Consider the following 27,736-nt stretch of genomic DNA (forward strand, 5'->3'; position numbering starts at 1 on the left):
GTATTTTCTGCTCTTTAAATAGAAATGTTAAAGGGCACTGTTTGGTCCACCGGCTTGGCATGATGTAATCATTGTAACCGACAGTGCTGTTGACCTATTATGGTCATTTGTCGGACATTAATAAAATTATCTTATCTTATCTATCTTTACGTAATTATAATATTTCCCTAGTTTCATAAACAATTAAGGGAGGAATCAAGGATCCCCTAGTTGATTTTTGCGGCTATGGTCAGTCTTCAAAAGGGAAAGAAAAATATTTTTTTCCTTGAGGTCAGCCCCAGGAGGACAGGTCGGCCCCACCATTTGTCTAGGCTTGACCCTTGGTCAAAACCCACATGGGTTGACCTCTATAAAGACCATTCAACCTCTCCATTTGGTATCCAGATTCAGTTCGCATCATCAATGAAGAAGTTTTTTGTTCACACGTGTGAAGGAGGAAGAAGAATCTAATGTTGACTACCGTTGACGAAGTATTATCTGCTATGTTTGACCAATTCCTTGACTTCTCTGTTTGACCAAGATTTTGGAGGGTGGACCAAACTCTCTTCTTGCTCGGTTGACTGCAGAAGTTGACCAAATTTCTGAGGCATCTTGTTGACCGAAATTCAGAGTTGACCGCAGGCTGTCTGAGGCAGTTTGACTGAATCTTCTGAGACAGATTTGACCACAGTTGACCAAGACTTTCTGAGGCTGATCTGACCGAGATTTCTGGGCAGTGTTTGACTGAGGTTTGGGCAGAATTGACCGAGATTCTTGGGCAGATGTTTGACTGATATTATGATCAATTTGGACCAGGTTTGACCTAGCTAATTGGTATGGTCAGATTGACCAACTTTGACTGAAAAATCAGATTGTATCTCTTGTTGAATTGAGTAATTTCAACAAGAAAAGGTTGTTGGGCTTTTCCCTAGTAGAGGGTTTTCCCAAGGTAAAATTTGTTGTGTCTTTGTGCATCATTGTTCTATTGTGATCTCTACTGCCCTACTGCATTTTATGGTTGAATTTCTGAAGTGTAATTGCTTAATGATAAACTGAAGTGCTAAAGATAATATCATATCATTAAAAGTAATTAACAGTTTCAGAATTTTGTGCTTGTATCTATTGCTCTTGTAAAATCAACATGGTATCAAAGCTTTGGTGAAGGGAAGAGGACATTGAGATCACTTTTGAAGACGCCTACTTCTGCAAATTTAATTTTGGACCAGAACTTTGACCATGGGTTCTTCTGCTAAGGCTGAGAACAAATTAGAAGTTGCTACAAATTTCAGGGCATGGAAGACAAGGATTCATCTCATCCTTGAAGAAAATAATGTTATGGATTATGTGAAGGGCAAGGTAACTGAACGACAAGTTAATGAAGGAAAAGCAAGCTACATGAAGTCTGAAATTAATCTTCATAGGCTTATTGGAAAATCATTGTTGGCAATCTCATCTTAAGATAATTGTGCTTCAATTGATCATCATCATAAGTGTTGGCATAATCATTGTGGTGGATGATATCTCTCTCTTTGTCACTAATTAATCTTGTTATTGAGCTCATAGCATATCTTATCATTTGTTTCATGTTGGATTGCTAAATAATTGGATATCATTGGTGAATATTGAATCATTCACTTTGGGCATTATATCTTAAGATATTGTGGTTTTAAGTTCCATTTGCTAATTGTGTATTGGAACAAGTGTTTGGAATCAAATAAACATTGTTGAGGAACCTTGCTTGCTTGATATTGCTAATCATAAGATAAGCTCTTGGGATTGCCATTCTTCATTGGTAGTCTTGTCTCATAAGTGAAACCAATTGGCATAATAATAATATTTCACTAATTGTACTCTCTCTATTGTTCACCTTGCTTCATTTGAGATAGTTGTCAATTTACTTGTTAAGTGCTTCATCTAAATTGCTCTCATATTGAATATCTAAGATAACTTGCCTTATTGGAGTGCTTAATCTAATTAATTATCTCATTGAAGTCTTCACTCACATCTTGCATTTCATTCTAGGACTAGAAGTGCATATTTAAAACACACCTCCAAGCATAAGCTTGGTTGTAAGAAGATAGGACCACCTTTCTCACCCAGCTTGCGAAGTTTAGACCCTCATTTGTGGTTAACACAGGTGACCTTGCAGTTCTCTTGCGGGCAATCCCTTGTAGGAACAAAGGCACTTGGGTGGTTAGAACTCCACGGGAGGTATCGTTAATGAGGCCTTAGCCTCCTTCCTTTGGACTTCTCTCTACAACCTACATTCGAGACTAACTTCAAAACAATTGAGAGAAAAGATTCACCTAAAATAGGCATTCTAACTAAAATTAACCAAGAGCCTACATCTCACATAGTTTTAGGTGTTGCATCTCATAGGATAGTTTTCGTCCTAGCAACAACTATTCATTCAGTAACTTGGATTTTATTCTATATTGTGCAAGTAAATCATTTGAAAAGGCATTGGTCTGACACTTAAAAATCTTTAAATCTAATTAAGTTGTGCTAAATAATCAAACTTGCCAATTATCCTTAACCAAGTTGTTGGGCCATTCAGTTGTGTCTCCCGAACTCATCATCTCATCGATAGGGACTACCCCCCTTAACCTGTTGTAAGGAGACAGCTTAAACAGAGAGGATTGGGATCAGAGTGACAACCCCTACCCTGAGCATTGTCGCATTCTCATGTACAATTTGAGCGACGACATTTTATGGCGCCATTGTTGGGGATAAGTTCATCTTGTTCTCAACGCTATAACATCTTTTCTTTTCATCATCCCTTTGACCCGTCAATCGACACATTTTCTAGCGCTGTTATCAGGGAGCAATCTTTTGGTTCTTGGCTTTCACGACATCTTTTATCCCATCATCATCTTTTCATTAATCCGGCATCATCACACCATTTTCATGGTGCCCTCCAGAGCCCCTCAGCCTCTTCTCTCATTCGCTTAGCGGGTTGACCTCTATTGTCCACAAGGAAAGTTCGTTGAAATTCACCTTTAGTAGGGGTGGTGAACTTACTATTGTTCCTCATCTACCTGTACCCGAAGAATTTTGACCCTTTTCCTTTGAATCTGGTACTATCCTTTTTCTTCCACTTTGTCCAAGTCTCAAACTTATGGTTAGACTGATCGTAGCAGTACTTCATTTTTGGATAGTGTCTTCTAATGTTTTGGGCTCATCAAATTCAATTTTGTCTTTGCAAGCCTGCGATAACCCACTGAGGTACCTCCGAATTTTTATTTTCTCATCCTTGTTGTATGGCACATTACTTAGCAGAACTAAAAATCTATTGGTGTATTCATCAATAATAAGTTGTCCCAGCTTAAGCTCGTGGAATTCCTTAATCTTGATGTCACGGTACCTTTCAGGCAAGTACTTTTCTCGGAAATATTTTTCAAACCTTTTCCATGAAAGCTCCTTCTCTTTGATGCCCTTCACGTTCCTCAAATTCTCCCACCAGAAATTAGCCTTGCCTTTATTACTAAAAGTGGCCACTCCGGCCTTCATGTTCTCAAAGTAGTCATGTACTCTGAAGTATTTCTTCATCCCCATTAGCCAGGGTTCTGCTTCTCCAGTGTTCTTAATTTCCACATCAAAGGTAAGGGATTTTTCTTTCTTAAACTCCTTTAGCATCAGGCTTTTCCCACTCTTCCACCATATATGGTGCGTGAAAATTCCTTAAACTCAGGAATTCCTACTACAAAACTGATGATATTTCTTCTACTTGTTTGATTTACATGAACAAGTTATTTGCAATTTCCTACGGCAAACATCGAAATACATACACTGCAGCCTACACCAATTAATTAATATGTCGAAACAAGAAACTAAACAATAGAGAAAGATACAGACAAATGACACTATTGTTTTTGGACAAATGTCCTCGAAAAAACCCAATGCAGGAAAACCGGTGTAGCAGATCTGAGGGTTTTTATTATTATGCAATAGTTTTCTGAATACAACTTTTGGATGCCCTCCCAGCAATCTAGTTACAGAGAAATATCGCTAGCAGAAGAAATTTGTGAGATTACCTCACTCTACCTAGCAAGTCTCGGTTGATTCAACAGCTGAACCAACGTGTCCCCGGCTATTTCTACGTTGCACCTGCGTCAGCCTCTAAGGTACTGGGTCACCTCAGCACTAGATCGATTTGCTCTCCCGGAGCTCTAACGTCAACCCTTCCTAGGTACTGCACTGCCTCCTTCTAGTGTCTCTCTGCCTCTTTGTTGCATATCCTTGGCTTAGGAGAAGATTCTCAAACTAAACTATTCCTGCCCCTCACTGCAAAAGCTCACTATCGAAATTCTCCCAACAGTTGCTCTGCTTCAGAAAATCGAACTTCTGAACTCACTCTCAGTGTCTTCCAAATGACCCTCAAGCTTCCTTAAATAATATTCTCGTTGACATTCAACGGCCCAGATTAGAAGCTAATCAATGGCTAAGATCATTTTTGCTTGATCCTTATCTTCTTTTAGAAGTTACACCCACAGTTAGATTAATACCCATTTATTATTTTATTTTCCTAAGTTTAGACTTAAGGTCCCATTAAAAATAATTATTTATTTTAATAAAACTATCTCCGAGTGGAATTTCCCAAAACGTTTTCTGGGTTCTTTGGAATACATGTGCCCAGCCTCCCTGCAAAATTTGAGACTTAGAGCACATCTGATGCTACCAGAAATCAACACGGTGGTCTCTGGTTGCAGCACCTGATGATTGATCAAGGTTGTTTGCCCTTCTTTTTGTTGAGAAATCTAGGGCATAGCAATTACGTGATTTCCCTTCTATTAGTAACTGCTTGTGAGTGTTTTTTACTTCTTTAGATTAGGATCTTCTTTTACTTAGGTTATTAGTGATCTTCTTCATCAAATAGCTACAATGCATAAACCATAATGAGACAAGAGACACAAAATATAGGCTATCATCCAGGGCCAAAACCTCTCACGCTTTGAGAGTAAAACCCGAACAAATTCTTCTTCTTATAGAGATTCCAATTGACGAAAAACAAGACCAAGACCCTTGACCTATTTGCCACTCCAAGACCAAGCCATAAAGCTTCTTCTTCCTTCAACGAAAGTCAAATTTCATCCTCCTTTACTGCTGCCTTCCAGATCTCGGCTTCCTCTTCTCTGTTTCAGATCTACAACTTCTTGGCTTCCTTCAGAAATCCTAGCACGTGTGAAGTGTCACCTTTGAGCCCTTGATACCCTTCGCTTTAGGTGGAGATTGCTTGCTTGTCAACTCGGCTTGATGTCACCCTTGTTCTTCACCCAAAATACTCTCCTTATAGTGACTGTGATATTTCAGCCTTCTTCTTGCAATAGACAGCAGAGATCTCTCGCACGTGTGGAGGTTTACAGCCCTTAAAACAAACCCAAATATGACCCTAAGGACTTCGCTCTTCCTTTTCTTCACTTCGCTGGTTGGGAGGCTTCTTCCTTGACCTTTTTCGCACCTTCTGATTTCATACTTGCTTCACTGAAACTGTGTGTACATAAATGAGGCCGAACTGCCTATTTATAGTCGTTAGAACCTCCAAATGAGCCGACATGAACTGAGGTTGAGCCAATGTGTCCTTTTGAGAGATTTCATTATTCTTTTGAAGCCAACTTGAAGGAGGTGACTTTATGCTTGTCTTGGAGGGCTTTCATACTTGTTTAATGACTCATACAAAATGTAACATGCCCAAGAAGGGTCCTTCATACATGACATTGACTCAATTTGACTTTATCATACTAAAAATAAAATTCCTTGCTCATGAAATCCATGAGATAAGCATACAATAATAATTTTATTTTTCTTCTTTTCATCAATTACATAAAATCACACTTACACATGTCATTATGAAGACCGAACCTAGTTACTTTTCAACACTTTCTGGAGTGTTGAGTGGAGTTTCTCCTTTCACTGTATCTTCACTTGCTTCTCTACATCTCTTCCTTGACTTACCACCTTTTGCCCCATTAGCCTCCGATCCCTGCTTCCATATTTCAGATGTAATTTGCTTGGATTTGTGTTTACCTAAGTAGTTGGCACCAAGCTCGTGTTGTTTTTGCCTTTGCAAATATGATAGACTTTGCAGAATAATTGCATTTATTTTTTACTGCTTCTCTAGTGCTCTAACAATCTTCTCCCTGTCAGCTTTACAACTTCTTAAGTCAACCTTCAAGCTCCTGAGATTGTCTATCCAGCCAAGAGAATACATTTCTGACCTCTTCCCAACTGATTCCTCTTCTTCATTGTGTTGGGATCTATCTATTGCACATTCTTTTCATTTTGGTTGGACTTGTGTTGTCTTATGTGCTATTACACGCATATAATTGTTAGGTAAATATGGCATAAGCAATTCATTACCTTGGTCTTGAAGTCGTTTACTGAATCAGATTTCAAGTTAATCGGAATTAAAGTAAAAGACATGTAAGCATGCAAGTAAGAGGACTACTCATATTAACTATAAATTCAAAGAAGTTTGCATATGCAATGGCTAAAATGTCATTTTAAATTATGTCCATGAGTTTCTTTAGGTCCAATGTTGAACCTAAGCTCTAATTACTCTGTATCAAGGCTCTAAACTTTGTTTCTCAACATCCATTCAGTCCAAGTGTTGAACTTAGGTGCTTTGATACCACTTTGTAACTCCCTCCCACCCCCTTGTACTATCTCGGGTTGTGGAAGGTGTTACTTACCATTCTAATCTGAGCTCCAATGTATCTTATGAAAATGGAGTTACAAAATCCCTTCTTTTTCAAAATTTGCAGAATTAATTTCCGATGCCGCCATCATCTCCAATTTGTCAAGAGCTTCCCGACGATATAAATTTTATCTCAATCTGACTCCCGGATTGACAATTATGCCCATTTGAAGTTTTGACCAGTTAAATTGTACCACATTAGCGAGGTACAACGACATGACATCCACATGTGTCCCACGTGAACCTACCATAACATCACCCGCACCCCCACGTCACTTGCAGACTCTACGTAGCATCCACGCAGTCTATCTTTTATTTTCAATGGCACCACCACGTTAAACAAGTGTGTGGGTCCCATTGGGCCCGAACCTGTTGGAATTTCTAAGTCTAACCATTAGAAATTATTCCTGTACTATCTGATTTATTTCTTCCTACTTGTTCAGTTACTTAACAAGTCATTTACCATGTAAATACTGAAAATAAATACAAGTACAGTATCAACACATACAGATCATCAACTAAAAGAAACAAACATACAAGTGACACCATTGTTTTTGGACTAATGTCCCCAGAAAAACCCAATGCGAGAAAACCAGTGCAGCTATTCAAAGGGCTTTATTATTATGCAGTTTTCAGAATACAACCTGGGTGCTAGAAATGGCTCACCCAACAGAGAATGCCCTTGGCATTAGTACCTCTCAGTCGAAGACAGATATTCTGTCTAAGTCACTGGATGAACAATCCCACAGCAACAATACAGCTTCTGCTGCTCTGCGTCACCCTATCCAGCTCTCCAGCTCCAATCTGTCCCACGAAAATCTCCCAGCGCTGCCTCTAGGGCCTGCGTCAACCTCTCTAGCCCAGCGTCAGCCTATCTGGCCCAGTGTCAGCCTCTCGGGGCTCTGCGTTAGCCTCTAGAGCCTCTGCGTCTCACACGCTGGCCCTCTTTGGCTCTGCGCAGCTCCTGGCTAACTCTGCATGGCCTATGGCTGCCTCTGTGTGGCCTCTAGCTAGCTCTACGCCAACCTCTCCCGGCGTCTGCACTGATCCTCCCGATACTAACTCTGCCTCTCTGTTATGTATTCACTGCCCCTTAGCTGCAACTCAGATCACTTCACTCAATTTCCTCAGCAAACCCTGCCCCAGAAAATCGAGTTCTTGATCTCTCTTGGTGTGTTCTCCAACTGATCCTCAAGCCTCCTCTTATACTTTTCTCGTTGGTCCATCAATGGCTGAGATTAAATCTCTAATCAACGGCTAAGATTAGATTTGGCTTGATCCATGACTTTTGGACCCTTCTAACACAGTTTTATATTAATACCCATTAATATTTTAATTTTCCTAAGTTTAAACTTAGGAACTCCATTAAAAATATTAATTGTTTTAATATCTCTCAAACTGATTAGATTTTGCCCAAACCATTTTTGAGTCTTGGAAATCTCATGTGCTATAGCCTCTCCACCAATTTTCGTGGCTAGAGCACATCCGATGCTACCCCAAATCAACACTCCCTCTTAGCGAGGACTGTGCTCTAATAATACTCCTCACTTAGTATCACCCTGATCATCCAGCGTCGGTCCCTGTAAATGCTAGGCCTTCCCGCCTAACATCCTCTACACTGCTGCATCATGTACTGCTACCCATGGCCTTGCCATTGCCACTGCTGCATCTGTACTGCTGCCCATGGCCCTGCCACTATCACTGTTGCATCCCCTCTCATCATGTTGCATCGTGCTGCCCATAGCACTGCAACTCAGTTACTGAGAAGTAAGTAACTGATCCTCCCAATTCTGACATCTCTGTCAAGCTAGAAACACTCCCGATGCTGACGTTCCCTCTATCGTTGACAAGTGCTCCCTCTATTGACATCCGCCAGTCCTGCTACTTCTCTTCGGGGCTCCTGTAGCAAGGTATAATCCAAGAGGTTGGGTACCTCAAGGATCCTGCCCCTCATTGCTTGTAGTCCGTATGACTACAGCTCGAAGTCTCCCCAATTCTTCTCAAGTGCCGCATGAGCACTCATGGCACAGTCGTCATTTGTCTCCACTTCTTTCTCCGCCCTCACTGGCGCTGCCTTGGTCTCAGAAGCCTCTCCCTTGCTCTTCTTCCTTGGACACTGGTTCGCATAGTGACCGAGTTCCCCACAGTGGAAGCACTTGACCTTGGAGAGGTCATTCTTCTTTCGTTTCTCCTGCTTTCTCGCAGATGCTAAGGCAGCATCCTCCTCTTCCTCCTTTTTTATTCTGACCCCCTTGTCACTGCTTCCCGCCTTAGTCAGTTGTCCGATCTCTTCTTAACAAAGAGCCGCCCACAATTCCTCCCAATCCGGAAGGCTTGCCCTGCCCAGTAAGCTTTGGACAAATACCTCCCAATCCTCTGAGACTGTGTTCAATGCGGTCCTCACCAACATCTCCTCATCCAGCGTGGCCCCTATGGAAGTCAGCTGGTCCCAGATCTCTGTCAATTGCCCGAGGAAGATATCTATCTGCTCTCCCCTCTGCATTTGGTATGACCGCAGCTAATTTTCTAGAAGCATCTTCCTCTGCAAGGAAGTACGCTGATACAACTTCTTCAAGGCATCCCACATCTCATTTGTCGTACCCTTCTCGGCAATATGTGGTACCACATGATCCTTGACCCCGTCAAGAATGATGCACTTAGCCCTGGCCATTACCTCCTCGTACTTCTCATTTTTAGTCGGGTCAACTGGGATCACTATCGTTTTCAAGGCTAAGTGTTTGATGCGATACTTGTCTAGAATGGACAAGATCATGGCCTTCCAAACTACGAAGTTTGAAGCTCCGTCCAATCTATCCTAATCTCTTAGCCCATTCACTGCCATTTCGTTGCTCCTCTTTCGACTCTTTCGAGTCTCTCTACTTCCCGTCTAGAAGTTCTCGGTTTGACTCCCTTTAAGCCTCAATTTCCCTTCTGGAAATCCCTCTGCCAATGTCGAGATGCCCCACTCCGATCATTTGTGCAGCTGCACCATTGACCAGGATTTTTTGGCTAGAAATCCTCAACAGCAATTCCCTCCTCCTTGGTCTTGCCCTGTTAGGTATTGTTCTGACCACAGTACCCTACCAGCTTTGCTCCGCAACTTACCCACAGCCTCCTACGCCCCAGCAATCTGAAGGTTAGAGCCTCTAGGCTCTACAGAATCCCGACACTGGCACAATTTGCACCTCCTGACCACAGCGTCGATCCTTCCTGACTGAGAAAGATGACCGGGCACTGCGTAGGTCAGGTCTGCTCCTCTCTGCCTCAGCGTTGATCCTCCTCCTGGCTTCGAACTGATGACGCAGGCTCTCTGCGTCACCCCTTCCTTGTTGCTTTCTGCTAGGAACAGCTTTTGTCACTCGAGATAGTTGTTTTAGTTGTTGTTTCTCTACTCGGTTGATGCCTTCAGTTATCCTGTGATATGCAACCACGCTCTAATACCATGTTGGAATTTCTAAGTCTAACTGTTAGAAATTCTTCTTGTACTATCTGATTTATTTCTTCCTACTTGTTTAGTTACTTAACAAGTTATTTACCATGTAAGTACTAAAAATAAATACAAGTACAGTATCAACACATACAGATCCTCAACTGAAAGAAACAAGCACACAAGTGACATCGTTGTTTTTGAACTAATGTCCTCGGAAAAACCCAATGTGGGAAAACCGATGCAGCGATTCAGAGGGCTTTATTATTATGCAGTTTCAGAATAAATCCTGGGTGCCAGAAATGGCTCACCCAACAGAGAATGCCCTCGACAGTAGTACCTCTCAGTCGGAGACAGACATTCTGGCTAAATCACCAGATGAACAATCCCAAAGCAACAATACAGCTTCTACTGCTCTGCGTCACCCTGATAGGGAATGCGTCACCCTATCCAGCTCTCCAGCTCCAATCTATCCCACGAAAATCTCCCAACGCTGCCTCTAGGGCTTGCGTCAACCTCTCTGGCCCAATGTCAGCCTATCTAGCCCAGCGTCATCCTCTCGGGGCTTTGCGTCAGCCTCTAGAGCCTCGCATCTCACACGCTGGCCCTCTCTGGCTCTGCGCAGCTCCTAGCTGTCTCTGCGTGGCCTCTAGCTGGCTCTACGTCAACCTCTCTCGGCTTCTGCGTTGATCCTCCCGTTACTAACTCTGCCTCTCTGTTATGTATTCACTGCCCCTCAGCTGCAACTCAGATCACTTCACTCAATTTCCTCAGCAAACCCTGCCCCAGAAAATCGAGTTCTTGATCTCTCTTGGTGTGTTCTCCAACTGAGTCTCAAGCCTCCTCTTATACTTTTCTCGTTGGTCCATCAACGACCGAGATTAAATCTCTAATCAACGGCTAAGATTAGATTTGGCTTGATCCATGACTTTTGGACCCTTCTAACACAGTTTTATATTAATACCCATTAATATTTTATTTTTCCTAAGTTTAGACTTCGGAACTCCATTAAAAATATTAATTATTTTAATATCTCTCAAACTGGTTAGATTCTACCCAAACCATTTCTGGGTCTTGGAGATCTCATGTGCTATAGCCTCTCCACCAATTTTCGTGGCTAGAGCACATCCAATGCTACCCCAAATCAACAGAACCTTTTGTGTCATGCATCACTTTTACATTATATCTGGTTCTGTAGAAATTTGAGATGTCAACAATTACCCCTTGTTGACACATCCCCTGGTCCGTGGATGTTGGATACACGTAACTCTATGGAAAGATCTAGTCCCAGATTCATATGTGTAGAATTCTACTATCACTAAATACCCCGGATTCTGGATTAAACATCTGTTGCAGAGAAAATTCGGGCTACGCATATACTCCACCCAAGCGAGGCCCATGCCAGATTACTAACAATTACATATACATATACATATATATATATAGATATGTATCTGATCCAACTCATATATGAATGACATTCTGAATTGTACACACCTAGTTCATTCGCCCCTTCGTTAATAACCAAATGTGAAACATGCTTGAGGTGAACATCTGATCCTTGATGATTTCGAATACACCTGTACTTGGACAACAAAGTAATTATCTGACCCAGATGCAAAACCATCCATAGAGTTATTCGGCCCTGGATCGACATAGGACTTCTGCTTAACTACAAATTAAGGAAATTTAAGGGGACTCACCACAGCTTTCTAGAGTACTAGTACTACTACTGAAACACTATGTCCCTGAAGTAATGGCCAAGTCTTGAATTCAACCTTTAGGGATACCATGCTCTGTCCAAAAGAGTCTAAAGGTGTTAACGATATTTTATTCACCATAAATTTCAACTAAAAGAAAGAGTTGACCTCAAAGCCAAAACTGCACTAGTACAAACATTCCAGCCTACCTGTCTATAGCAATTTAAGCAGTTCCCTCAGTGGAAATGGTTATTCCCAAATCCTATCAAGATGACATGCCATTTTCATGCCTATTCAAGAGCTTTACAAACCCAATTGAATGTTGATTTGGGGTAGCATCGAATGTGATCTAGCCATAAAAATTGGTAGAGAGGCTAAAGCACATGAGATCTCCAAGACCCAGAAATGCTTTGGACAGATTGTACCCAGTTTGGGAGATATTAAAATAATTAATATTTTTAATGGAGTTCCTAAGTCTAAACTTAGGAAAAATAAAATAATAATTGGTATTAATATAACATTGGGTTAGAAGGTTCCAAAAGTCATGGATCAAGCCAAATCTAATCTTAGCCGTTGATTAGAGATTTAATCTCGGTCGTTGAAGGACCAACAAGAAAAGTATAAGAAGAGGCTTGAGGGTCAGTTGGAGAACACACCAGAGTGATCAGTGATTCATTTTGCTAGAGCGGGGTTGCTAAGCAAAGTTGAATCAGTGATCAGCAGTGAGTATGAGGCAGAGAGCCAGAGACAATACTAGGAGACCAACACAGAAGCAGAGAGAGCGAGAGCAGCAGCTAGTCCAGGCTACACAGAGCCCCGCAGAGATAGCGAAGAGGGCCAGAGGCACTGTGTCATCCACGCAGAGGCTGCTGGAGTCACATAGAGGGTCCCAGAGGTTGCGTAGTGCCTCAGAGGGCTGACGCAGAGGCCAGAAGGGCCAGCGCTGAGTTTCAGTTGTGCCGAAGAGGGTTTCGTGGGACAGGTTTTCTGAATACATGTTTCTGAATATAGAGGTATTGTTGTCGTGTATTTTTCTCTGTCGAGTGAGCCGATTAGGCACCCAGTTGTACTCAGATAGATTGCATAATAATATAACCCTCTGAATAGCTGCACCAGTTTTCCCACATTGGGTTTTTCCGGGGACATTTGTCCAAAAATAATGGTGTCACTTGTGTGCTTGTTTTCTTTCAATTGATGATTTGTAGATGTTGTGACTATATTGTGTTTATTTCGGTATTTAAATGTATTAAATAACTTGTTCGAATTTAAACAAGTAGAAGAAATAAACCAACAGAATACAGATTAATTTTCTAACGGATAGACTTAGAAAATTCAACATGGTATCAGAGGGTGGTTGCAGATCATAGGAAAACTGAAGGCATCAGCTTAGCAGAGCATTTGCAGCAGATTCAGCTGTCCCAAGTGACAGAGCTGATCCTTGCAGAAAGCGACAGAGGAAGGAGTGACGCAGAGGGACTGCGTCATCAGTCTGGGCCAAAGAGAGGCAGCACAGAGGCTAAGGAGGGCAGAAATAGGCTCACGCAGAGCCACGCAGAGGCTAGGTGGGCTGACGCAGTTGGCTGAGGGAGTTGTTTTGCCGATGCCGAGATTGCGCAGAGCCAAGAGGCTCAATCCTTCAGTTGTTGGGGCATAGGAGGTTGTGGGTAGTTTGCAGAGCGAAGCTGGTGGGGTATTGTGGTTAGAACAGTACCTAACAGGGCAAGACCAAGGTAGAGGGAGTTGCTACTGAGGCGGATTTCTAGCCAAGGAATCCGGATCAGTGTTGCAGTTGCACAGACGATTGGAGAGGAGCAACTTGACGTTGGCAGAAGGATTTCCAGGAAGGAAATCGGGACTCAGAGGGAGTCCAAAAGAGAACTTCCAGACAGGAAGTAGAGAGACTCGGAAGAGTCAAACCGAGAACTTCCAGACGGGAAGTAGAGAGACTCAACAGGAGTTGAACCGAGAACTTCCAGACGGGAAGTAGAGAGACTCGGAGGAGTCGACAGAGAAGAGTAGAGAGATGGTTGTGAATGGCTGAGAGATCAGGATAGGCTGGACGGAGCGTCCAACTTTGTGGTTTGGAAGGCTAGGATCTTGTCCATTCTAGACAGACATTGCATCAAGGGCTTCGCCTTGAGAACTATGGCTATCCGAGTTGACCCAATAGCAAATGATAGGTATGAGGAGGCAATGGCTAAGGCAAAGTGCATCATCCTTGATGGGGTCAAGGATCATGTGGTACCACATATTGCCGAGAAGGAAACGGCAAAGGAGATGTGGGACACTTTGAAGACATTGTACCAGCATATTTCCGTGCAGAGGAAGATGCTCCTGGAGAATCAGCTAAGGTCATACCAGATGCAGAAGCGAGAGTAGATAGATGTCTTCCTCAGTCGATTGAAGGAGAACTGTGACCAGCTAACTTCCATAGGGGCCACACCGGATGAGGAATTGATGGTGAGGACCGCACTTAACGCAGTCTCCGAGGATTAGAAGATATTTGTCCAAAGCATACTGGGCAGGACGAGTCTTCCAAATTGGAAAGAACTGTGGGCGACTCTTCGTCAAGAAGAGATCAGACGACTAACCAAGGCGGGGAGTAGCGACAAAGGGTTCAGGATCAAGAAGGAGGAGGAAGAGGATGCGGCTCTGGCATCTGCAGGAAAGCAGGAGAAGAGGAAGAAGAAGGACCTCTCCAAGATCAAGTGCTTCCACTGTGGGGAACTGGGTCACTATGCAAACCAGTGTCCTAGGAAGAAGAGTAAGGGAGAGGCTTCCAAGTCGAAGGCAATGCCAGCGAGGGCGGAGAAAGAAGTGGAGGAGGATGACGATTGTGCCATGAGTGCTCATGTACCTCTAGAGAAGAAGTGGGGAGACATCGAGCTGTAGTCAGGAGGACTACAGGCAATGAGGGGCAGGATCCTTGAGGTACCCAACCTCTTGAATTATACCTTGCTACGGAAAACCCGAAGAGAGAGTAGCAGGACTGACGGATGTCAATAGAGACGGATGCAGATGAAGCGGTGGAGAGTGCTACAGTGCAGGAGTCCTCAGGCAGCGCGAGGCTAGCAGGCTGTAACAGTGCGAGAGGCACGGAAAGTGTTGCAACAGTGCAGGATGGCACAGAGAGGTTTGCAGCGGTGCGAGATGCAAGGAGTTGTTGTAGCAGCGCAAAGCCAGTAGAGGGAGCACTTGTTAGCGACAGAGAGAGCTTCAGCATCGAGAGTGTTTCTAGCTTGACAGGGATGTCAAAAGTTGGGTGAATCAGCTACTTACTTCTCAGTAACTGAGTTGCAGTGCAATAGCAGTATGCAGAAGCACAATGCAGCATGATGAGAGGGGGTCGCAGTGCAGATGTAGTGTTGGGAGAAAGGACCAGCAGCAGCACGGATGCAGCAATAGCAGTGGCAGTGACAGGGCCATGGGCAGCAGTGCAGAGGATGTTGGGCGGGGAGGCCTAGCATCAGCACAGGTACCGGTGCCATATAATCAGAGTGATGCTCAATGTGGAGTATTACTAGAGCACAGTCCTTGCTAAAAGGGAGTGTTGATTTGGGGTAGCATCGGATGTGCTCTAGTCATGAAAATTGGTGGCGAGGCTAAAGCACATGAGATCTCCAAGACCTAGAAATGGTTTGGACAGATTGTACCCAGTTTGGGAGATATTAAAATAATTAATATTTTTAATGGAGTTCCTAAATCTAAACTTAGGAAAAATAAAATATCAATGCGTATTAATATAAAACTGGTTATAAGGTTCCAAAAGTCATGGACCAAGCCAAATCTAATCTTAGTCGTTGATTAGAGATTTAATCTCGGTCGTTGAAGGACCAACGAGAAAAGTATAAGAAGAGGCTTGAGAGTTAGTTGGAGAACACACCAGAGTGATTAGTTATTCATTTTGCTAGAGCAAGGTTGCTAAGCAAAGTTGAATCAGTGATCAGCAGCGAGGGGCAGTGAATACAAGGCAGAGAGAATACTAGGAGACCAGCGCAAAAGCAAAGAGAGCAAGAGCAGCAACCAGTCCAAGCTACACAGAGCCCAACAGAAACAACGCAGAGGGCCAGAGAGACTGCGTCATCCACACAGAGGCTGCTGGAGTGACACAGAGGGTCCCAGAGGATGCGCAGTGCCTCAGAGGGCTGACACAGAGGGTCCTGGGGCTGACGCAGGTCAACAGGAGGCTGACGCAGAGGCTAGAAGGGCCAGCACTGAGCTTCAGTTGTGCCGGAGAGGGTTTCGTGGGACAGGTTTTCTGAATACCTGTTTCCGAATATAGAGGTATTGTTGCCGTGTATTTTTCTCTGTCGGGTGAGCCGGTTAGGCACCCAGTTGTACTCAGATAGACTGCATAATAATATAACCCTCTGAATAGCTGCACCGGTTTTCCCGCATTAGGTTTTTCCGGGGACATTTGTCCAAAAATAACGGTGTCACTTGTGTGCTTGTTTTCTTTCAGTTGATGATCTGTAGATGTTGTGACTGTATTGTGTTTATTTCAGTATTTAAATGTATTAAATAACTTGTTCGAATTTAAACAAGTAGAAGAAATAAACCAGCAAAATACAAATTAATTTTCTAAGAGATAGACTTAGAAAATTCAACATTGAACAGCAAATCATAGAGCATAGAGCAATATGTGTAAGTTAGCATAACCATTTCCAATCATCTTAGCAATTCATAGAATAAGTAATTCTCAACATTACTTTCAATAAACCCGTAATATCTGAAATAATTGTAGTTTTTTAACTCTATAGCGAAATTAACAATACAAAATATTCATGTAACCATAAACACACAAAGCAGCTTCAACCACAGATATATAGTGCTCTCAAGTACCCATTCGTGAATTATACAAAAGATTATATCGACGTATTATCATAGCAAACATAAAACATCATTCATAAATCAAATATACATAATCATGATACTTATCTGAGTATGTTAATTTAGCTAGCAACTGGAGAAGGGACTTTCACTCTCCACCCAACTGTAGGCCAGCTACACTACAGTCTCTCTTGCAACTAACCACCCCCAAGCCAAATCTAGAGTTTGAGGGAAATTCTTGCTCAGGGGTAATTCACACCAGTTGATAGGCCAAACACTCAAAAAATGGGCTTCATTGTCCAAGTCGTTTAACATTTACAACAAGAACCACAGTGACCCACTTACTCTCCGAGTTTCAAACACAGGGTAGCACCTAATTCAAGGAAGAGATGTGTTGCTCAGTTTTCAAGGGATTGAATCCACTATGTAGGTGGTTTCACAGCAAATTGGCAAACACTAAGTGGTTTCACAAACACAGCAAGCACTTAGTGTTTTCATAGCGAACAACAAGCACCCAAAAACTTCACTGCCAACAGTAAGCACCCAATAGATAGGTGGTTTCACAGCTAATTGGCAAGCACTAAGTGGTTTTACAAACCCAGCAAGCAACACACTGGAAACATAGGCTTACACAAGGATTTTCAAAGACCTCAAACATAGTCACAACATTTAACACCAAGCACATGGAAACTTTGAGCCAACTCCATCGAACCAACCAACCAACCCCAATTTCATTGTTGTTGGGTGTATGTGTAGAAATCCATCGACGTCCCTTCACACAATCGAAGAGTGCACCGCCTTAGCTCCTCAATGCTTTTTCCTCCATAGCTTGTCTCTTCGATCTGCGGTAGGGGAGAATGAGGACGGCATGCCCATACCACTCTCTCTTCTTATTTAATAAGTTGTCAACGATGCTGCCAACGCAATTCGTCTCCAATCGCGTCACTTTTAAAAATGTCAGAGGATGGCTTTTTCTCAGTTGCAGATGGCTCCAACATTAAATTTGGCGGGGTATATTTATTTAAGATGTGCAAGAAACGCCCCTCAAACTCTAATCTGTTGGTCGTCCCTTCCTCCAGCGCATTCGATTTAAAATTTAATTAATAAATTTTAGTTGTTTAACAGTTTTTTGATAGTTTTTGGTAGCTCGGACAAATGTTCTAATCTCTACTGGTGTCTATGAGGCTAAGGAACATAGGAGGATAATCATCTCCAAGACCCAGAAAAAAGTTGTAAGGAAAATGTCTTAATTAGTTTAATAGCCAATTTTTAATTATTTTCCTAAGTCTAACTTAGCAAAAGTGATTAATTAAATCTAATTAATTGAGACAAAAATCAATTTGCTCTAATGACTTCTAAAAACGAAAAGTCATGAGAAAGGGTCAAGATTATCTTAGCCATCGATTGAAGTTAGATCATGGGCATTGGTTGCTCAACGAGAGATTATAAGAGCAAGTCAATGGGGCTTTTGGAGATACAATGATTTGCAATGAGAGCAAGGGCGCAATGTTAGCATGGAGGAAACCCCCCTCGAACCCGCTCCCGAATCGCGCTCCGGGCCGGAGCGGCTCCGGAGTGCGCTCCCAAAATCACTCCCGGATGGGATCGATTTTCGGGAGCGCGCTCCCTAAAAAAAATTTACGCTCCTTGCCTTGTTCGGGAGCGTTTCGGGGAGCGATCGCTCCCGGGCGTAAAAAAATCGCTCCGGGAGCGTTTCGACGGGCGCCGGGAGCGATCAGGCGGAAAAAAATTTCCGCGGACGCCAAAAAAATGAAATAAAATAAAATTAAAAAAAAAAAAAAATAATAATAATAATAATAATAAATAAATAAAATAAAATTGGTTTTAAAAGCCCAATGGGCCTAAAAAAAATTCATTGTGACTTCATTGAGCAAGAGCAAGAGCAAAGGAGCGAGGAGCAAGTGCTAAGGAGCGAGGAGCAAGTGCCGAGGAGCGAGGAGCAAGCCTGCAGAGGTAAGTAACTTAGTAATTTAGTTAGTTTAGTTAGTTAGGTAGTGATTTAGTTAATTTAATTTAGTTTATTGAGTTTAAAAATCATAAATTTAAATTAAATTAATTAATCCCAATAAAGTAAATTAATTTGCAGATTCAAGAATCAAAACCCTACAAACATCAAACACCATGGAGCTGGCTATATTTCTTGGCATTTTCCTCTTCCTGGTCCCTTTTATGGTTATTATGGTGCTAGAGAGTAGGAAACGGAGGGGCCAAATTGAAGAGGGGGATGAAGAAGCTGGAGAAAGTCAAATTGGTGAAAACCCCGGTGAGAAGGAGCTGGAGGAGGGTGAACATGACCCTCAAAAAACTAAACAAGACCAAACTCCATTGTGGAAATATGTTCACAGAGCTGAAACAGAGAGAGGGGGTGGAACCACTAAATTTCATTGCTCCCATTGCAACACTGATTACACCCGTGCTAGAAGACACCTCTGCGGGAAAAGGCCATGGGATGGAGACAAACAAATAGGAATCAAAACTTGTACAGCGGTGTCAGCGGCGGATAGAGCCAAATACATAAGGGAAGAGGAGGAAGCCCAACACAGATCAAAAAAATCAAGGTGTTTCTTTGAACCAAGCTCACAATCACAAAGAATTCCTTCAACATCCTCCCAAGGCAGTGGATATGGAGGCACAGGGTCATCATCTTTAAGGCGTAGAACCATATCAGATTTCCTTGATGAGGGGTGTAGGAATGATGTGGATTCAAAGGTTTACAGGTTTCTCTATGCATGTGGGATACCATTCAATGTTCTTCGCTCACCTTATTGGCACGAAATGGTTTCTGCCATAAATGATGCCCCGAAAGGATACAAGAGCCCTGGGTATGACAAGGCAAGAACCGTTGGCCTTGATCATGAAAAAGCAAAAATATCACATTCTTTGAATAGAATGACAAGTTCTTGGACTGACCATGGGGTGTCCATTATATCTGATGGATGGACAAATGTAAAAGGCAAGCCATTGATAAGTGTTCTTGCTGTGTCTGTTAGTGGTCCCATCTTTCTAGCTGCACATGATTACTCAGACAAGTTCAAGACCGCCATCAACATTGCAGAAGCATTACTTGAAACAATTGAGCGTAGTGGCCCATACAATGTCATCCAAGTCATCACTGATAATGCTCCTAGTTGTAAGGCAGCGGGAGCAATTATTGAGGATAAATACCCCAACATATTTTGGTCTGGATGTTTGGTTCACACATTGAACCTTCTGTTGCAAGATATTGTCAAGAACAAAAATGAACAATACCAATGGATTGGTGATTTGTACAAGAAAGGCAAACAAATGATAAAATTTATTACAAATCATAGCAATACCCATGGCCTTTTCCGCAGTCACTCGAGATTGGAGTTGTTGAAGATTGTGAAGACCAAATTTGGTAGCTATTACCTCACCTTCAGGCGCCTTTTGAAGGTAAGAGAGGCATTAGCTAGCATGGTATCAATTCCACATTGGCAAGTATTAAAGGAAAGGGCTACAAATGTAGCTGACATGGCAGGTTTTGAAATGGTGGAGGAGGCCGCTCTTGATGGGCAGTTTTGGACAACTGTGAGGCAGGTATTGGATTTCACCAAGCCAATTTATCACATGATCCGGTTTGCAGATACAGACAAACCAGTGATTGGCGAGGTGTATGAGCAAATGGATACCATGTTGGGGGAAATAAAAGACATTGTTCATAATAGAGATCCCAACTTGTACAAACTGATTCATGATTGTGTGTGTGAACGGTGGAATAGGCTTAATCTTCCACTACATTGCTTGGCGTATATCCTTACGCCAAAATACTACTCTACATCTTGGTTGGGCCAACCAGTAGCAGGGGGTGGGGTTAGGACCAAACCCCATTTAGATCCAGAGGTAACTAAAGGATATTTGGAAGCATTAGAAAAGTTGGTACCTCACAGGGAGGAACGTGCAGCTGTGCGCCTTGAAATAGGCAGATAATTCAGTGGCACTGGTTTGTATGGTAACTTCCATGCAATGGACGACAGAGATAGATTTGATACTCTCACATGGTGGGAAACATATGGCGGGCATGGACTTTTGCCAAAATTGGCAAAAAAAGTTCTTTCACAGGTTGTAAATACTTCTTCTGCAGAGAGGTGTTGGAGCACCTACAGCTACATACATAATGTGAAAAGAAACAGACTCAATGAAAACCGAGCAGAAATCCTGGTTTATGTGCACTACAACTTGAGGTTGTTGAGTCATTACTGTGATCGGGCTTATGAGGATCCCACATATAAAATTTGGGACAATCACCCAGAGGATGACAATTCGGAGGATGGCATTGTACATATTGAAGAACTGGAAGAGGAACTTGTAAGGGATGAAGATGAAGCAGCTGCAGCAGCCATGCCACCTCCACCTCCACCATCCAGTAGCAATGCTTGAGGTCCGAGTCTTGTTCCTTTACTGTCGCCACCTCCATTTACACCCTCACGTGGAGGTTCTAGTTCTGGTCATCGGTCTGTGCGGGAGACTCCTAGAAGACCACCACGACCTGCTTATACTCCTGGAGACTCTCGTGGCAAGGGCCACATGTAGATTCTGATTTACAGTTTACTTGTCTTTTTTAGTTTCTATTAGACTTTAGTTTTCATAACTATTGAGTTTTGAGTCCTTGACTCTTGACTCTTTCATATCATAATGATATTTTTTGTAAACAATATATCACTGTGACAATGAAAATTTGAAGTTTGAAGTTGGGCCTTGGCAATTATAACTCATTGGTAATGATATGAATTATGAATATGATGCTTCGTGAAAGACTAAAGTTGTTTCATTTCATTTCATTATTCATGTTTCATTTTATAAATTTATAACATTTCATATCATGTTAACAGTTAGAAGTTAGGATTTAGAAATATCTTAGAATCTTAGATATTACTTCTTGTAATGGTTAAACTTGGCTTACAAGTACAACTTTGGTGATCAATGATGATAAATGTTATTGAATTTTCAATTTTGAAAGCTTGAAGTTGAAACTTTAAAATTGAATTTGATGAATCATGATTCATGAGACTCAATATGTTGCAGTTGTAATATGTATTTTACTAACTTGTGGACATGGTTGATGACGATTATAATTTCTAGATGATTGATGTGATATGGTTCAATGATCAATCTATGTTTTTTTATGTTTTTTATGTCTAATTCATCATTCTACATGTTTTTGTTGACATATATGTATCAAAAATTAAGAAATATAAAAAATATATATATTTTTAAAAAATCGCTCCCGGATTCGCTCCCAAACCGGGAGCTTCTGAAAATGGTCGCTCTCGCTCCCGTTTTCGCTTCCGCTCCCGCTCCCGCTCCCAAGTAACATTGGAGGAAACCAAGCAGCGAGGAATCAGCAGTGGTTGAGTAAAAGATTTCCGGAGAGAATTTCTTCATCAGCTTCTGCCAATTTCTAAGATTCAAAGGAGAGATTTGACAATTCGATTTGTCTGCAGGAGGTCGAGATTATTTCTGGTGCCTAAGGGTTTCTGGAGGCCAGTTTATGCATTCGCACGTGTGGGAGAAAGAGGCAATTTCTGAGGTTGATTTCTTCCAGGGAAGGCCGAGAGGTCAGGCCAAGTCAATTGTCGGAGGAGGCCAAGTTTGCCAGAGGCCGTGTGGGTCGTACGCACTGGCAGAGAGAGGCTGAATTATCTCAGGGAGGCCAAGTTATCTTGCAGAGGAAGGCCGAGTTCCTTTCAGGTGATTTTATGTGCTGGTAGCTGAAGAAAAATATTTACCAGAGCTTTGCCAGTTTACGGCAAGCAGTTGTAATTTGCAATCACAGATTTTTGCTGAAGGATAAAAATAAAATCGTCATCTGCTGCACTGGTTTTCCCTTTGGGGTTTTCCCAGCGACTATTGTCCACAATATTGGTGTCTAAATTTTTATGTATGTGCATTATTTTCTCAGTTCCCATTATTATTGGTAAAATTTGTAGTAGCGATTTTATTCGTTACTTGCCATGATTAATTTCCAAGGACAAATAATCTGCATAAGATAGAAGAATAATTTCCACTAGCTGCAATTAAGGAAATTTCACACGTTTTAAATTAACTGTGGTTTTTCCACGCTGGAGTCACAGTCACATAAAAAATTTACATCAGCGATGGTCAACGCAGGGGATGTTACACAATCTGTGTTGGAGAGACACATGGGCCATAAGCCTACCGTTTACAGATCATAATTTGAATTGGCTTTTTCTAATACATTTTTCCAAATCACACAAAGTCCGAATTTTGAAACCAAAACTGAACAGAGGACAGAAGCTTGAACTTAGGTTCACTGTGAATTGCACGGGCATTACAATTTCATTCCGCATGGACTATCTGCGTTGGCAAGACAGATGAGTCATAAGCCTACCATTACAGATCATAACTTGAACTGGATTTTTCTATTACGTGTTTTCCAAATGACACAAATCCGAATTCGAATTCGTATATTTCAACTATGGTTTAAATCAAAGCAGTTGCACGACTTAGGTTTTGGCAATGTTTCAGGTCTCCAAGGGAGAAGTCTGTGGCACAAATGCTTGGAATCTAGACTACATATGGTGTGTAGAAAGATGAAGCATGTCTACGTGATTCTAATGTATAAAGCAGTTCCAGATGCAATGACGACAAAACAAATATATGGTTTTGAACACTTGCCCTCTTCATTTCTGACGCCTGAATGACAACCAAAGCGTGACAATGCTAGCTGGGAGCTCAAAGAGGTTGATCCCGAACCTGCTGCGGATAAATGGAGACCGACCCCCATGGATGATAACAACACACCACCGGATGCAGGCCACCTCCTCGCTGTTGTTTGGTGACAGTGGACTTATGTGTCCTCCAGGACCGAGAGCTGTGTGTCTATTATGTTTTGATATGGACTTATCATATTACTATGCCAAAGGGGGCAATTTTAGTCTAGAGAGCATTTGTTTTTAGTTTGTAACAAGCCCAATTTTGGTTTCAGATAGTGTTTGTGATGACTGGATTTGCGGCCTCTTCTATTTTCAAATGCCATATGCACAGGACTTGTTTATATTAATAATCTAGGAAGCATTTTATTCATAGAAAAAAAAGGGGGAGGGGACAGAAACACACCAAGAGCGTTGTCAAGGCGAGTCCGTTTGATGGTCATATCTCCTTTGGTGCTTTCGCCTAAATAATCCACCTCAAAATGGCTGGACGATGTTACAGAGAACAAGTCCTCCGCTTTCATCGGCAGATTATTACTACCATTGGTTCCATTTTCTTTTCTGTGTTCGTCTTCATCTTCTTCTTTTTCAACATCTGTATCTGTAATCCAATTATCTGCCTTTCCTCCCGAAACCCTCCTATCTACAGAAGGTGAGCTTTCAAAATATGGCTGTGAAGAAGATAAGCAACTCACCCTGGCAGCCACTACAGAAGAGCGACACTTCGTGGTATCCATTAAAACGCAATGCCTCGACATTGGCCTCCGGAGACAGTTGAAACATACAGAGCTGTACACCACATGCAAATCCATCTTACTGTAACAGCAATATCCTCCGCCCAATGTATGTATTGACTAGAATTCGTAGAAGCTGCGATCATCCCTGGAGCTGAGGATAGCCATTATTGAGATGATCGAGATGGAAGATGCTCTCGCCGATCTGCACTTTCAATCTGTCGGCAGCAGTGCAGTGATTACGATGGTCCCCTCGTTATTTCTGAAGCCTTTTTCCTCCATGTCCTATCCAGATATTCTGGTTCCGACTGTCGTTTTCCCACCACTGAAATTAGTAATAATTCTTACAAAGTGATTCATAGAGAATCATGTCGGGGATATTTTTACTGGGATTACTTGACTGGATTTCAATGTGGAGACTCATGTTCCTTCTAGAAATGGAACTTTGGTAATGTCAGAATGCCTTTTCATCTGAAGGGAATAAGCCCGCCCTAAGGAGGTTGCATGAACCTTTAAATTTAATATTTATCATCGAGAACATACGGAAGAATAATTTGTATGATAACATTCTATTTAAAAGAAAGATTATTCCTTCCCAGCAATTTTTCACGACACTGTTATAATTATTTAGAGAAGGTGGGTGTTTTTGTGACGGTTTGTTTATGATAGTATAGGAGTCTCGGGGATAGTTATAAGTGAGTGATGTCTCCGCTTAATAAAATAATGGATTGATTGTTCATTTGAGTTTTTTTTTCTTTTCCTTTATGGAAGTTTTTATGCTTTGTATATAGTGATTAGATTTTTTATATTATTTTGGAAGTTTTTATGTGTTGTAAAAGGTAAAAATTAAGGAAGTTTTTGGTCTTATAGACTATATCTAGTTTTGTGGACGTTAAAATTTGTTTTTTTCTTTCTTTCCATAGTCATTAGTCTTTTGATGTCATTTTGGAAGTCTTGTATACAGTGTTTGAAGCTACAGTTTTTATGTTGTGTAGATGAAGTTAGGTACGATATGATTTTTTGAAGATATTTTGAGATGATATATGTTTTTAGGAAATATTTTGGTGATATAGGTTGTTATAGGTTTAGTAATGTTGAGAAGCAATGGTTTCTACCCAATATTTTGTATGATGTATGGTTTCCTTTGATTCTATCTAAAAATAACAAAGAGTATAAATTTTTAAATGAAAAACAAAAAGGTGGAAGTTAATGTAGGATTGTATATGTGTGAAAAATAGTAATATATGTCTATATTATGTCACCTTGGAATAGTTTTTACAGTTATAAAATGTTCTATCATCTTGTGCTATGGCACATTAGTTGTGAGGGTTGATTTGTAATGAGATATAAGTCATAGTGTACCATGATCCTTAACTCAATAGGAGTAGCCATAAGAGAGTTGTATGTCCTACTAACATAATGGTTAATTGGTTATGGAGTGAGTATTGCTTGTTTGTGTTGAGAAATCCATTAGGGAAGCATTAGGAAACTTATTCTTGACTTCTCTTATCTTGACATTTACTTGTGATATTGTATTTTCTTTGTGTTGATTATGTTAGTATTCTTATCATCAAATGAGTGTCAAAAACATGATGATCATACATAATGAACACCAAATGTAGGCACTCAACCAGGCCAAAACCCCCCTCCTTAGGGGAAAACCCATAAATTCTTCTTCTCTTCTTTCGAATCAAATCAAATGAGACAACCAAGACCTATGACCAAGACTAAAGGCTTTTCCCAACCACCAAGTCAGCTCCTCAATGAAAGTCAAACTTTATTTCTTGCTTAGTCAACTCTCATTTTTTGCCCTTAATTAAAGGTCTGCAATTTTTCGATCCTTCAACAAAACTGTATTTTTGTTCTTCTTCACACGTGAGAGATGGAATATGGTTTCCTTCTTCTTCGTTGTAGTTTCTCTTCCTTCTTTAGGGATTTCGTACTCCTTTCTACGTTTCCAATTTTAGATCAAAAAACCTCTTCTTCTTCTTTTTAACACAGTCGGTTACTTTTTATATATTGCAAAAAAAGAAAAAAAGAAAGGGAAAGGAAGCTAGTTCCTTGTACAATCAGATGAGGGCTGGAACAAAAGTAGTGCGCAAAATTGGAGCGCAGTCCCCACAACTACTTTTACAGCCCTATTTCTAAAACTTCATAAACTAGAATGTTGGTGTCATGGTTCTAAGCTATGGGAAAACTTTCCATAATTTTACATGAACTCCTTATGCCTCGCGTGTTAACGAAACCCGCGCTTAACTATGGATAAAGCAGACTTAACCAAACCTCTATCCTTGAAAAGTGGGAACATTTTCCGCTTTCCAAAGCCATGGCACGATTTTCAAAGCAAACTTTTATTAGACTCAATCTCCACTGTAGATTTTCCTCCGTCAGATCTGACAAACACCACCGGTCACCGATTCATCATTTAGCACGTCACTTCACCACCGACGATCGACTCACGTAGATCCAACGGCTATCGGGGATTTCGGGTGGGAAAGTCACATGGAGAATACTCGCCTGATAAAGCGGTATTCTCACTCCCCCTCTTGCTACGTGTCCAACGGTGAGTGGAATCGGGTGGTTCCCTCCTGAAACCGCTTACCACTTAAACTCAACCCGAAATACCATCCTGCTTTAAAACCCGCCATTTGACTAAGTCTCGAGCAAGTTAGCGCCCGAAGACCGTAAATCTGCCAGCATCGACGGCAACGACGACTTCACCAAGTTCCTCTTCCGTTGCAACTGAAGTCAAACCTCGACCGCTGATCACTGGGATCCAACGGTTCCTGTGCGGTTTTTCTTCATCTGTCTCCTTAGCCTTACTTTGCGGCTACTCTTCAGTGTTTTGTGAATTTTGTTCCAAAATTAATGGTCTCCGTTGAGGAGATACCTGTTGTTGTTGATTACCATACTATCTCGGGTCACCTGGGGGCCTGCGCAAGTGTACATGGAGACTTCACTGTTGCTTGCAATACCATTATTGTCCAGGCGTTCGTGAATGACATGACTAATGTCGTCTTTGCCCAGGAGAGGAGGACAATTGAAATATAGTGTAGCTTTTTTGGAATTGTGAGAGTCATGCACTCTGAGCAAGGCAGTTTACAGTTAAGAACCTCTGCTACCATATAATTTTGTTTTCCTCATGCAATCTCCTTCTTGAACTAATGTTTTGATTCTTCTTTTTTATTTTTTTCCCCCTGAAATCTTTCTTGTGATAATTTTCGGATCTAAATCTTCTTTCTCGATGCTCATACTAGGTGAGGGGGTCATGGTATACTTTCTTCATAAACTTCATTATTTTCTTTGACAATCCCAGCTGGTCTGTCAATTGCTTTGTTGGCATGGCTATCAACATGCTTATTTTGGTTTCTCAGGACATGCTTTATGGTTATTTTTCCCAGACTGTCTAAACTTGTTTTGATCCTTTGATAGATTTTGTTGATGGCTATGCTTTTGAAGTCCCTTTTGGCATCCAAAGCAGCTATTATGATAGCCAAGTCCCCTATTATTATGGGGTCCTTGATTGCATTTTTGTTTAAAAGCCTTGTGCCTAGGAGGAGGTTGTATGCTTCAGCCCTGTTGTTTGTCATTTCTCCAAGGCTCCATTCATAGGTTATTATTCTTTTCTATTTGGATCTAGTATTACTCTGCCTGCCCCT

General features: G+C 41.6%; 1 protein-coding gene across 2 annotated transcripts in view; it reads right to left on the reverse strand.

Annotated features, from left to right (window-relative positions):
• Positions 1-24,564, reverse strand: part of LOC149169286 (HAD-superfamily hydrolase, subfamily IG, 5'-nucleotidase) — a 296,089-nt gene extending 271,525 nt beyond the window's left edge. Inside the window, exon 1 of one of the 2 annotated variants that reach the window (XM_089428627.1) lies at positions 23,750-24,562. In XM_089428627.1, the coding sequence (XP_089284753.1) occupies positions 23,750-24,155 (406 nt within the window). In that variant the 5' untranslated portion in view covers positions 24,156-24,562. Of the gene's footprint in view, positions 1-23,749 lie in introns of both variants that reach the window. The other variant, XM_089428629.1, reaches the window with a different exon arrangement.
• Positions 24,565-27,736: the final 3,172 nt, after the last annotated feature.

This window comes from Pinus tabuliformis, chromosome 4_2 (assembly GCF_031772625.1).
Source record: "Pinus tabuliformis cultivar Carrire ecotype Pingquan chromosome 4_2, CPIR1, whole genome shotgun sequence".
NCBI lineage: Eukaryota > Viridiplantae > Streptophyta > Pinopsida > Pinales > Pinaceae > Pinus > Pinus tabuliformis.